The sequence below is a fragment of the Diorhabda carinulata genome, chromosome 6 (genome assembly GCF_026250575.1).
Source record: "Diorhabda carinulata isolate Delta chromosome 6, icDioCari1.1, whole genome shotgun sequence".
Taxonomy (NCBI): Eukaryota; Metazoa; Arthropoda; class Insecta; order Coleoptera; family Chrysomelidae; genus Diorhabda; species Diorhabda carinulata.
The window spans coordinates 27,718,304-27,732,500 of NC_079465.1; the positions used below are offsets into that span (position 1 = coordinate 27,718,304).

General features: G+C 33.3%; 1 protein-coding gene across 2 annotated transcripts in view; it reads right to left on the bottom strand.

Moving 5' to 3' along the window:
• Positions 1-1,613: 1,613 nt before the first annotated feature.
• The window catches only part of LOC130895173 (acyl-CoA Delta-9 desaturase-like), a 36,103-nt gene continuing 23,519 nt past the window's right edge, over positions 1,614-14,197 (bottom strand). For both annotated transcript variants that reach the window (XM_057802352.1, XM_057802351.1), the window contains exons 3-6: positions 9,139-9,269; positions 4,654-4,859; positions 4,310-4,495; positions 1,614-2,088 (exon numbers count right to left, since the gene is read on the bottom strand). In XM_057802352.1, coding sequence (XP_057658335.1) covers positions 1,767-2,088; positions 4,310-4,495; positions 4,654-4,859; positions 9,139-9,269 — 845 coding nt within the window. In that variant the 3' untranslated portion in view covers positions 1,614-1,766. The remainder of the gene's footprint in view (positions 2,089-4,309; positions 4,496-4,653; positions 4,860-9,138; positions 9,270-14,197) is intronic.

Sequence of the window (14,197 nt, forward strand, 5' to 3'; positions counted from 1 at the left end):
CAGTATCATCGGCATATTAGCTCAAATATTATCATCCAAATAACTAAGATCAGGTATTTTTTGTTTAAATTAATTTTGAAAATAGTGGCGAAATGAATATTCCAATTCTACCGAATCGATAAATAATATGATATCTATAACTATTTGCAGAGCTCGAATTTATTCGGAAGTGCTTTGGTAACCTTAGAAAAGGTAACTTTGGGAATTATTTTTCATTTCATATCTTATCTAATACAAAAGATTACAATAATTGTAGAAACAACGTAGTACGGTTGCGATAATAAAAATTATCTTCATTACGGAAGGTAAGATAAATCTTTGTTTATATTTCATTGGAATGTTGTTGGAGATTATCATTAAATAAACAATTGAGGTATGAACATTCATGTTCTATTAGTTATATATAAACACATAAATAAATAAAATTTCAGTAACAATTAAGTGTTTCTAATTGTAGTCCATCCTGACACATAACTTGCATGTCTAGATAATAGACCCAGAACAAGGAAATATATAAAACTGAATTTAAGCGTGTAGAGTTTTATGCAAGGTGTTTCGAAATAGGACTCCAATCTCTCGGGAATTGATTCCATAGGTAAATATAAGTTGGTATAACAAAAACGCTTCGTAAGCGAGTTGTAGTTATTCCTGATCCACCAATAATAGGAAACCATATTGAATGTCTCGGGTCTGAAATTGTCATGCTAATTTGTTTGGTCTATACGCATTTTGATCTGAAAAATTGAATAAAATAGGTATCAAATCTGTAACTGTAATAGTTAATACGTTAACTGTCGTAAAATACAAAAAAATCAACTCCAAAATACACTTTTTTCAGGTTTGGAGTAAGATAACTTCGTCAAATGCCCTATAAATACATTGAACTTTCAAGTAAAACTTACAGAAAATTTGATTCTGAAGAGAATGATGTGTCCAACCTCAATAAAAAGTAATGCAAGTTCAAAATATTTTACTGAATGATAATCAAAACAAAAATGATGTACACAAGTGTTAAGTTTTGGATAATATTAAGAAAATTATTTGATCCTGTAATTTTCTGTAAGTTTTAATTGAAAGTTTAATTCAATTGGGTATTTAACGAAGTTATTTTAATACAAACGTTAAAAAGGGTATTTTGGAGTTGAGTCTTTTGCATTTTACGTCAGTTAACGTAAAAACTATTACAGTTACAGATCTGAGATCAATTTTTCAGGTCAAAATACATATAGATCAAACAAACAATTCAGATACGATGGCTTCCTATTATTGGTGGATCAGGAATAACTACAACTCGCTTACGAAGCGTTTTTGTTTTTTGTGTTTTGTTTTTCCAACTTATATTTACCTATAAAATTATTTCCCCAGAGATTGGAGTGCTACTCCAGAACACTCAATACAACGCATCTCATCATTCCCGAGTATTAAACAAAATTCTCAATAGCAGTTTTAGAAAATACGCAATATCATTATTCATGAGAATTGAGGAGAATGCATGAATTATATTATATTATTTTTTTCTCACTTTTTCACTTAAAAACGCTTGAAAATTATACACCAATGTGGATCATTTGTGAAAACAAACTATGTACGAATGGCTTACTCAAAAAAAAACATTTTTATTATAATAAATACACTTTATTTTGCAATAAATCACAAAATATGTGGTCGCTATATATATATAACAAATTAATTCTAAAGCTGGAAAATAACTCAAATTAACAACTTAAACATAGTAATATTGTATAGACATATCCATGAATATTTGTTCATATATATTTTTCTTCTGCCATATTATCTAATTCTTCCATATCTTCTCTATCAATATCTGTATCGCCATATCCCCAGATTTCAGGATGACTGCCATCTCCTGTTTTTATTGTTCTTCTGATAACCATATTTCTTGAGACACTTTTGAGATCATACGCCCAACCAAGTTTCGCAAAAAAGTGTATGAATGCTGTAGATGGATTATAGGTATTACCCAACTCCCCTGCTTTGTAGTCCCATGGGAAAACATGATGATAGTTGTGCCAACCTTCACCTAGCGTTGCTAAAGATACTCCTAGATTCTCTACTGAACTGATGTTCCTGAAACAAAATCAACATTTGTAATAACATAACACAATATATTATATAATACTATTTATTAGGACAAGACAAGATAAATTTTGTGTGATATAGTGATGAATATTTGTCAATAGGCTATTGATAGTTGAATAACTTAGATCACAAAAAGAAAATTTCAAGATTGATGGAATAGTGCGACAAATCAATCAAAACATTTCGATAACCTCATCAAATGTAAGGATCAGTTTTTCTGTATTTGGAAATTTAGTTTTCTATATATTAGTACCATACAGTGTTTTTGTTATTCAGTATTTTTATAAGATGGACAACTGGTTATTATGAAAAATGCTCCTTATCTAGAAAATATACCGTGACTTGTAGTTGCTTCCCTCGTTTCACCATTCTATCTTCTGTTTTATCACATATATGTTCCAACCATCTCAATCGGAATAGGAAAATGCTTCGACAATTGATTAAATTGCATATACCTCGTAGTTCTCTGTTTGCTCTCCTTCTGTACACTCCATTTTTTAAATTCCATAACTCTTTCTGATAATTCCATGCTATCCCTAGCCTATTCTGCTCTTTTCTGTTCATTCTGTATCATATTTATTGATGTTTATGTATTAGTAAGTCCTTAATTTGATCATACGAATGAATTTGTAAAAAATGGATATTCGAATAAAGCGTCTAATTATTTTATGTTTGTAAATGTTCTGAATTAATATTGATCTTAATCTCAATCATGAAGTTTTGATTGCTGTAACTCCACCTTACACAATTTTGAGAATTCACCATCCAACATTTTTTTTCTTAATAAAAAAAGATGGTGTTCAGTTTTTTTCTTGAATAAGAAACCAAAATTCTGGTGTCTTATCGTAATCTAAAGGTTGAAATGTATGAATAAATTTCGATTAATATGGGTGAAAATTATTCTTCTATAAAATATTTTAGCAACAATGTAGTTTTCCGTAGAAAATCGTAAAGAACGTGTTTTTCACGATTGTTATCGAATCCTCTTTTAAAATTTCCAAATACCATGAATTTTTCCATAATTCTTTGTACTATTTTATTGCGTATATTTTTTCCTGTGTATGTCTGTTATTAAATATTAAAATGATCATTCACAACAAGCACAATTTCTATTTGTTACACATACAATGCACGAAAAGCTTGATCATGTCAAATGAATCCATTAATATATAACAAATATGTTGATGTTACAGACCCAACTAAATAACTACACGTTAGAGTTGAATTTCTTCCATTTTCTTGAAATTTCTTATAGAGTTTCAATAAATATTTAACTGATAAACTGTTTTAAGACTATCAGAGTAAATATCTAAATTCAACTATCCAAATTTTCGATGTTTCGGATGATATTACAGAATAAGCACAACATTTGATATTAACTGACAGTTTGGTATTAATTTTTGTGAAAATTTTCACAACGTAAACGAATATCATACACTCAACGAGGTTTTTTTCGTTCCACCTAAATTACTTCCAAACAATGATTGATCAAGTAAAGTATTTTGCAAACAGTTTGTAAAATTGACATCTCGACGATTGGATACCTTAAGCACGTGAATTGGCTTATTTTATATAACAAATTTGTGGATGCTCCAAACCGAACGATATAACTTAAATTAACTGACACGTCAGAGTTGAATTTCTCCTATTTTCGTGAAAGTCTTATAAAGTTTCATGTAAACAACTATAAAACATTCATTTATTATGCAAGTTGGCTCGAATATCAATGAGAATTTTGCATCCCACACGCCGATACATTTCACAACCAGTTGAGTAATGTTTTTGATATAAATTGACATCTCAACACACGAATAGCTTAAGCATGTCAAATGGTTTAGTTAATATATAAGAAATACTTGTTGTAGATGTGGTTTTCTCGAAGTATATCCACGATTATCATCGTAAGTAAATATCTATTCAGCTACACAAATTTTCGATGTTTCAGATGATGTTACAAAATACAACATTTGATATTAAGTGACAGTTTGGTACTGAAATTTCCTAATTTCCCAATGAAACGGTTTGCAATCTTCTTGTCTAAGTTTTTCTAAAGAGTTAATCAAATATATTATTGATATATAAATTAAAGATTTAATCTCATTTTGTTAAAAGGTTTTATTCTTCTTAAAATATTATGGATGATATACCAACTATAAATCATCATCTTTATTATTATATCTAATGAACTTTTTTATGTTTTTATACTCACTTGTCATATGGTTTCTGTCCCCACATATGTGCAACGCTATTCACGAAAAATGCGATGTTTAAAGTGATGGTGAATCTAAAATTGAAGTTGATCCAGAATGAGTTCCATATGGTTTCGTTCCAAAAATATACTGGAATGGATACTGGTAAAAGCACGTTGAATATCACAAATAATGGAAGATAATACCTACAACATTATAAAAACATTTTGTCGAACTGCCTACAATTATCTAGTCATAGCGCAAGAAAGCTCTAAGGATCACGTTTGACCCGTTTTAGTAAAAGGCTTCTTATCAAATGCATGAATTTGCATTGTGCCTACGACATATAAAATATATAACTTACTTTTTCTGCCACATGACTATTGCATCTGCTTCCAAATCACTCATATCTACTGCTTTTCTTTTCTCTACAACATCAGGATGAGGTGTGAGTACCAACCAACCGACGTGCGAGAAGAAGAAACCTCTTTTAGCATTGTGCGGATCAGCATTTGTTTCACTGTATTTGTGATGGACCCTGTGATCTAAAGCCCAGATATACACATGTCTCTGGAATTAACAAATAGAAATATTTCGATATTATGTTGGATAACAATAAATTATACTACCAAGAGGGGAGGGCGTTTATTATATTTGTTTACCATCCGACTCTAAAGACGATAATTGTTAAGTTTATTAGTGAGGAGTTAACCGAAGTTAACCGAAGATTTGACTTGAGCGAATATATAATGGAGCCTTCTACTACAAGTAATAAATACTATACATCATTCAAACGTCAACAAATTTCAAATTATACATGGTAAGAAATTTGAAGCGTTAATTATATACTAACTGGTTCTAACAACATTTCTGGAAAATCATAGTTTAGTCTATAATTTAATCATGAATCGACTTATGAACCAACAACGCTTGCAAATTATTGAACTTTACTATCAAAATTCATGCCCGGTAAAGATAGTGCGTCGCGCACTTCTTCCAATTTATGGGGAGTTTGATCGGCCTACTGAGGGAACTATTCGAAAGCTTGTGACTAAATTTCGAACCCAGTTTACACTATTGGATATTAAACCACTAACACGCAAACGTAAAGTGAGGACCGAAGAAAATATTGCGGCTGTATCAGCCAGTGTTACTGATAACTACATGGGAAATTTTGCGAAAGAATTTGGGTGTAAAACCTTATAAGATACTCTGGTGCAAGAATTGAAGCCACACAACCTCCTACAACGACTAACATTTGGTGAATGGGAGCTGGCAAAGTTGGAAGGATATCCACATTTTTATTGAAAAATTGTGTTCAGAGACGAAGCTTAGTTCTGATTGAATGGATACGTCAACAAGGAAAATTGCCGCATCTGGTGTGAAGACCAGCATTGCAACATCTACCAATGCATCCGGAAAAAGTCACTGTTTAGTGTGGATTATGAGCCGGTGACATCATGGGGCCGTACTTCTTCAAAAACGGCGATGTGAATGGCGAGCTCTACCGTGTGATGATTGACGTTTTTTACCAAAATGGAAGAATTGATTATGCCTGACATGTGGTTTCAACAACACGGTGCCACATGCCACACAGTACACGAAACAATGGCCAAATCGAGAGCCGCCTTCGGTGAACAGTTCATTTGACGTTTGGGGCCCGTCAATTGGCCGCCTAGATCGTGTGATTTAACGCATTTGGACTATTTCTCGTGAGTCCATGTTAAGGCTATCTAAAGCGGAGCCACGGCCAACATTTGCATGAAATCATCTTCAAACATTAAATTATACTGATCGTTACACTGATTCCAATGAAGTTTTCATCAATTTTTTCAAATTTTTTGTGGTTTTTTTCAAAATCAAATCTTATACATCTTAAAAAATCACTGATTATAATCTCTTCTAAATTTGAAACATTTATTAAGTAGTGTTGTAAGCATGTTTGAAACCATGCTATTTTGCTGCAACAGTAGGTTTGAATTCGTTTAGAAACTGTGTTAATGAAGTTATCTCTCCTGTTGTTCCAGTGGTGTTTTGTGAGTTAATGTCAGCTTCTTCTGCAGATTTGTTCGGATAGATTCGTTTTCTGCGGAGGTATATATTTGATTGGCATTCGGAGGTATGTTCTCATTGTATCTTGGATTGCTTTTGTAGCTACTGTTGATCAATTTGTGGTAATTTTCGCATCCTCTATAATTGGCAAGGTGTTAATCATCGCATGGAATGGTCGTTAAATTTACTAACTGAGTTATGGATTTAGCGATCAATAGTAGGTTGACAAATTAGTGCTAGTTCCAGAGAAAACGAGTAAAGCAACTTGCATGTGTGACTGAGTTTACATAAGGTAGAATTTTGTAAAAGTTACTGTACGTTATTAAAAACACGTTTCCAATTCCAACAAAGAGTAATAAAAGCGTCGCTTGTATTTATCATAACGCGTGTTGATTTTGATATATTAGTCATAAATCTACACGCTACTGACCCTGTCAGTGTTCGTAGAAAGCTGTTTGAGTGAGTGTTAATACAATACAATTCTATAAATAGTAAATATAGCTTATATGTAAACCTATTATTTTTTACACTGACATATTCTGAAAAATAGTCGTAAAATATCAGAATTTAATGAAAACATAACCTTGAGCTCTTTTATTTTAGAGCTTCTCTAATTGAGGTGTATTTTTATACTCGTTGATAGAAACCCTATAGAAAACATGAAAAAAAAAGATTCACAATTATCGATGAAGAGGTTTTTAAACATGTAAATCAATTGAATAATCTCTTGAGCATCAAGAAACTAAACAAACTTATAGTTTTGAAAGGAGCTGTTATGAAAGTAGTTTAAATTGAAGAAACTATGAATTAGCTGTATTATAAATATTCTTAAACATTAAAATGATAATTATACAAGTGTTTACCTGTTTTCCATGTATTATTTAAAGATAACTTGAGACATTTTAAGAATATTTGATAGGTAATTGAGTAATTTTACTTTCTTGACGAAGATAGAGTGTTTTTTTCTAATAAAGAATTAAAAACTTTCAAATTAACCTCAAATTAAACCGAACAGAAAATATTAATCTTGTCCTATCATGAGGAACAGTATATATAACAGGTATATATACGAACCCAAGAAATTAGAAAGAAAGAAAAATAAATTTATATTATATGTAGCGCTTCTATAATACCACATTATAAAATTGGGATAGTTACTTATATTTCGAGGGTACTAATTGGATAATTGCGTCTTGAGGGCGACACTCTTACAAAGCCGAAAGCATCTAAACCGAGAGTATATATTTATTAGTACTCGTGATGCAGACAAACTTTCATGTTATACCAGTTCATTTTGAATAATAAATTTAACATTTTTACCTGCGATATTACTCTGGTATTATTATTTTTTGCGTCTTTGTTGCTAGAGAATAACACCAGTGACAATCGTCCGGTTGCATTATCACCAATCTTATCGAAAAAATTGAAAAACCGTCTATTACCTTTTTTTTTAGAACTTGAAAGGTCAACAATTTGGTTTCTTACCTAATTAATGTACTAATGACGCTGTTCTTCTGTTCTAAGTCAAATATATACCTCAACAATAAATTTTATACGGCTTCGGTTTTTTGTGATTTCGCTAAAGCCTTTGATTGTGTTGATCATGGAATTCTGATTGACAAACTAGAGTATTTTGGTATCCAAGGTGTTCCTTCAAATGGATTATATCTTACCTTGAATACAAAAAACGACTGGAACGAGCTAATAGTAAAGTTTCGAGTAATCTACAAGTTAGCAGAGGTGTATCACAGGATTCAGTTTTATGTCCAATTCATTGTTTGGTATTCATTAATAATGTCACAGATTTACGAATTAATGATAATTTCACTTTATTTTCGGATAATACCAGTGTAACCTGGAGTGGTCCAGATATACAAGTTTTACATTCTACCATGGGCAAAGATCTCGTTACTATTAAGTCCTGGTCTGACGTGGATGGTCTCTATTTAAACATTGAGAAAACTTTTATCCTACAATGGATTTCTACAGCCTCTCAAACTCAACAACGACTTAATATGATCTTCAAATTCGATCAAGTTTTTTGATCTTTATATTTACTGTGTCCTTCAGCGATCTGTACATGTAGGGACTAGAGACTAGGTAAAAAAAATTATCCTTTGCTTATTTTGCTTATTAAATCCATGTTTAGGGAGCTCGATTCTAGTATTTTTTCAACAACTTACTACTTGTTGTTTGAATCGTATCTACTCTATGGTTTGCAATTCAACTAAGAAAAGATTTGTAAGTTCTTGTTTGAGATGTTGGCTACCAAACTTAGTTCATTATGGACTCCATCGTGTCCTGTTTTCATTTCTTGAGGTCATCAGGGATTGGTCGATTTCTTAAATGGTGACTTCTATGTTATTCCCTGTGGGCAGTATATTCTGTTAGGTAATCTATTCATTTGTTTTCTGATATTTGACCTGATTCGCAAAATCCAGTAATTTGTTTCCGTTGTTGTCTCATAACTTTCCTTCTCAATTTCTTGAGAATTCTTTCCAATGTTCGGTTTTTATCCGAACTAACTAGTAAGTTAAGTCTCGTTACTAATCAATTTGTATCTGTTGTAAGCTTCTGATGTTTGTAATGTTGTATGTAGCAACCTAACCTCCAGAAAACAGATAAATAACTCAAAGAATAGGAAATGTTTTGTATACCTTGAATAAAAAATTTCAAAGATATCTGAGCCTCATTGTGAGGTTTGATCAATAATATAAATAAACAGTTTCTTGGAATTGTCGAAGTACATTTATTTTTCAACACAATAAAATCTCAAGCACAGTAGAAAATAACTTACCTGGCCTGTGATTGTGAATAATAAAACTAGAAGTAATCTAAGTGGCCACTTAGCTTTGTAAGATTTGTGTGACCATAGCCTATGAGCTCCGGCTGTTATACCAAAACCTGATATATAAACTGTTAAAAGAGCTGAAACCAAAAAAATAGGGGGGATTAATGAAATTGAGAAAATGGTCGAATTTGGATAGTTGAATCAAACAACAAACTTCTCCAGATGAAAATACTGGGGACTGGAAAGTTATATTATTCTTTCGCATATCGACATTTGATTATCATTTAACAGTTCGTTATATACATAGAAGTCATACCAAGGACGATTCAAGCTCAATTAGATTTGTTGACCTATAAATAAGTATTAGACTTTTTTACAATTTTGAACCGAGTGGTAATGCAACAGTTGCGATAAAAATCATTTACGATAATTATTGTAGTGCATGAGACCAACAGCATTAGACATCTGCATGCTATGGCATAAGTGGAATCTAAACCATATCAAACAAGTGACAAACTTCCAAACGTCCTTAACCAATCTTGGTTATCCATTTGGACCAGAAGTTGAAAATAAATAGAGCTGGTGTTCTGGTCCCCATAATCCCTCCAAAGATTACAAAGCTAACCAATTCATCACATGCAAAGTACTTGTTCAACGTTACCATTGAAAACCGTTTTATAATCGATTGATCACTGAAGACGAACAATATCATAATCCAAAACACAAAAGGCGGAGAATGTCTCCAAATGATTCACTACAAGGAACTGTTAAGCCAGGTTCACGTCCCTAGTCCCTATAGAATTCTTTTGGGTGTTTGGTAGATAAACCTAGAATTGCTCAATTTAAAGTGCTGAAACCTAGCGTTTCTTTTTTATGTATATTCCATTTAAATATTTACAATGGTATCATGTATATTCTAACCACAAGAGATCTGTTTAACTGAAGCTGAAACTGTGGGATGGCTGTACCATCTTTTCAAACTTTTCCACAGAACGGTCTGTTGAGTAGACCTTTGCGAGGGCACACAGGATAAAAACCATTCAAATGTGAAGTTTGTGGACAACGTTTTTGCAGAAATAAAATTTCAGCATAATTTGTGGCTTGTGCGGGACGAACTATCAAAGATGACAATTGATCATATATACGACAAGGAAGACGTGCTGCTCATAAAAATACCAGATTCGAAAACACACATGATAAATATTGTTGCAAGTGGGTAAGAAAATTTGATATTTTCTATAGAGTTATTATACAGGCAATATTTTTCATTACGGCCATCCCTATTCGACATGATTTTTGTGAAAGACTCTCGCTCCAGGTAATGTTATCAAAAAAACAGATACCTGCAGGATCAAGCGATGAGATCCTGCTGATTACTATGTATAAAAACAAAGAAGAGATAATTCTTCATAATTTTTATAGTATCTGCCAAATATATCAACTTGTGTGCATATGTATTCCAAAAAAATATTAATTTCTATTTATGGAATTGTGCATTCTAGTCTTTCTTGCCCAATTAAAAGTTAGAACCTTCACAATGATATTTCTCAATCTGTTTGTATATTGCCTTTCTACTTGGTTAGAAATTTAATCGTGTCTCGCCGCCTTTGTCACAAAGCCCTAATGGCGAGCTTGAGACACGAATAACTAGGGCGTCGGCCCCCTAGTCGACGTCGGGCGTCGCATACAGAAATATAATGGTCGTCTATTTAAATTGATTAATCAAGAAGGGCTCTGGGCTTTTATATGCCGCCAATTCGCTATCAAATAGCGAATCACTTCATGGCGCCACGAAAAATCCAACAGGACTGGCCTTATCTGATTATATGATTTTGATTGAAAAACTCAATTATAAATATATATATGAATTTACTGTAATCCATAAATCACAGTTGAAATTTTTGAAGACGATGATAGTTTGTTTCATATAAACAATTCACTTGTTTTTGAATCTACTCTAGAATAACTAGAAACATGGTTAACGGTGGTTAGCTTATTGTTAATACTTGAAAGATTTGACAAAATCAAATGTACAAAGGAGAGTAGGTAAGTCTTCTTAAGCGCAAGGCCAACACTGCTCCTATCAATATGTTAACTTTATTTCCTTTTAAACTTTTAGATGCCGTATAGTTTAAAATGTATTCAATACTATTGGATTTGTGCACCGTCAATTTAAATAGTAAAATAGTTTTGTATCGAATTACGTTGTGCTACAAGTATAGATGGTGTCCAGTTATGTATTTTACAGCTGAAATTATTGAAAAAATCTCGATACGGTGTTAACCGGTAGGAAATTAGAGATGCTTAATAATTTCAAGCTATGTAACGACACAGCAGTCAAATAGCAGTGGAAGCATTAGAACTAAAGAAGGTCAAAGTGGTTTTTTTCTCAAATAGATATCGAAACCCAATTCACATTAATAAAAAATAGCAGCAAATAAGCAACCGCATTTGGCCCAGGAAAATTGACTTACGTAGTTTATACTAAATTTTTTCTTCAATGAACCTTTTTCCGCAAAAAATAATTCCAGCGAGAGAGCCTCCTTGGCGGTAATCTTCACACAGTTCATCAGGCCTTAGAGGTACAAGGCTTGGAGTGGCTTCACTTCCTCCATCTATTTTTGGTTATGGCTTCACGACAGTTCTCTATTCCTATTCTTGCTAAATCTTCTACATTTCTATCCATTTTTTCCGTGGATATCCTCTTTTCCTTTTCTCCTCCTTTTAACAAGCATCTTTTCACCCAACTGTCTTCGTCCATTCTGGCAATATGCCCCATACAACGGAGTCTGACCACATATCCCATCTCAGCTTGGCCATACAGTACTTTGATCTCTGCGTTCGTTTTTCTTCTCCACTCGTTTTGATCTCGTACTCCTACGAAAATCCTCCTCAGTACCTTTCTCTCCCATATTTTTACTTTCTTTTCTTCTTTTCATCAGTATCTGTTTCTTCATTACCCAGATCCATACTCATATCCGATGGAAAAGTTCATTACATTATCAAATTGAAAAATAACTGCTGGTGATGAAATAAAGACCTTTCTCAAGATTAGTACAAATGAATTGTTCAATCTAGTTAAGTCAAACATCTCAAAGCCAACTCTGGTTCCACATTTCAACAACTTTCTTAATCCCGTAGCCTGTTGAACTTTATTGATTGGAATTTAAATTTTGGCACGTCATCATCTGATCATCACATTGCCATTTGTTGATTCAATAAACGAGGATATATGTCGTGAAGATTGATACAATCAATACGGTTTCATTGTAAATTATAAAAATCATACATTTTTTTTTTCATTTGAAGAATTCCTATAAAATCTCAGCAAATCATTCTAATTTTTACGTACGAGTATTATGCATGAGCTAAATCAGAATCATTTACCATTTTTTTTTCAACTCTCAGACTAAAATGCAATCTGCCTTGTAAGCAAGACCATTTGGATATCATTGAATGGAGATTCGTGAAGAGCTACTTCAGCGAGTAACCTCTTTTTAATCTTAATTTGTTAATCATTCAGATCGGGGGCAGCAGGCGTTTCAACCTTCGCTCTTCACTATTGTCGCGCACATTTAACTGATTTGGTAGCACATTGCATTGGGATGAGCTGACACTCTCTCTTGGCAGTAAAAACTTTAATGGCTTCTTTAATAAATTCCAGGGAGATGTCATGGTGAATAACCTCGTTAGAGACATAATAGGATGCGTAGTACTTTGTTGTGGAATTTATTAATGAAGCTACTAAGAAGTCTCATGAATTCGTTACACTCTGTTCGGTACCACGATTATATGAAGAGGAAAGATACTCCAAAGCAGATAGGTTTACTAAGAGTGAGACGAGGTTCGAGAAGACAGTTATAATACTACTATCTCCAGAAATTGGGAATGACAACTATTGTAAAGTATTACGTAGCAGAAGATAAGATAGAGCATCTGCTCTACCGGAAACACACATGCAGACAACACAAAACGAGTGGTCCCAGAAGTACTGGACTGACCTAGAGTACACAATTTATGGGTAAGACTCCTTCATTATCAATAAAATATTTGGTAGCAGAGTTTGAACGAGATCATACGACCTGCGAAGACCAGTATCACAGTGGTCGACCAAATGAGGTGGCAACTTCCACAAATGTTGAGAAAATCAACAAAACGGTACTGGATGACAGTCAACTGAATGTGCGCGTGCTAGCACACATAATAGGTATTCCAAAAAGTGCGCTACATCGCAAATTAACTGGAAATTTGGACATTAGAAGGCTGTTTGCAAGATGGGTGCCGCGTTTGCTATTAATGGTACAAAAACAGCGTCGTGAAGAGATTTCCATCGAGTGGTTGGTGATGTTCCACAGACATAAACCCAAATATTTGCGCCGTTTCATAACCATAGATGAAACATGGCTCCATCACTTCACACCCGACACGAATGTACAATAAAAACAATGGATCAAAAAGGGAGAATGAGCTCCAAAGAAGGCAAATACCGTTCCATTTGCAGGCAAGGTCATGGAGTCGGTTTTTTGGTATGCGCGTGGAATAATTTCCATTGTCTATCTTGAAAAAGGAGAATCTATTAACGGCTGGATTTATGCGAACTTATTGCAAAGTTTGAGCGAAAAAATCAATCAAGCAATAACGACCGCATTTGGATAAGAAGAAAGTGTTGTTTCATCAAGGCAATGCAGCAGCTCACACATCCTTTATTGCAATGACCAAAATTAATGAATTAAAGATTGCTTCTTCATGCACCCTATTCGCCAGATACAGTCCCCTCGGATTATTTTCTGTTTCCAGGCTTAAAAAAATACCTCGGTGGTCGAAGATTCCAGCAATGAAGGGATGATGTCGGAAGCTATTTTAAGGACCTTGACGTATCTCATTATAAAAAGGGCATCGATCTTATTGAACATCGTTGGGAAAAGTCTATGGAGCTAAAAGGAGACCAACTGTTGGAAAAGTGATATATTTTTTCCAAAATTTTTGTGTTTCCTTTGTTGGGCAAGGTGCTTCTGGGATCATCCTCGTAGATAAAGTGGAAGAAATAGCAGAAATGGATTGGAAA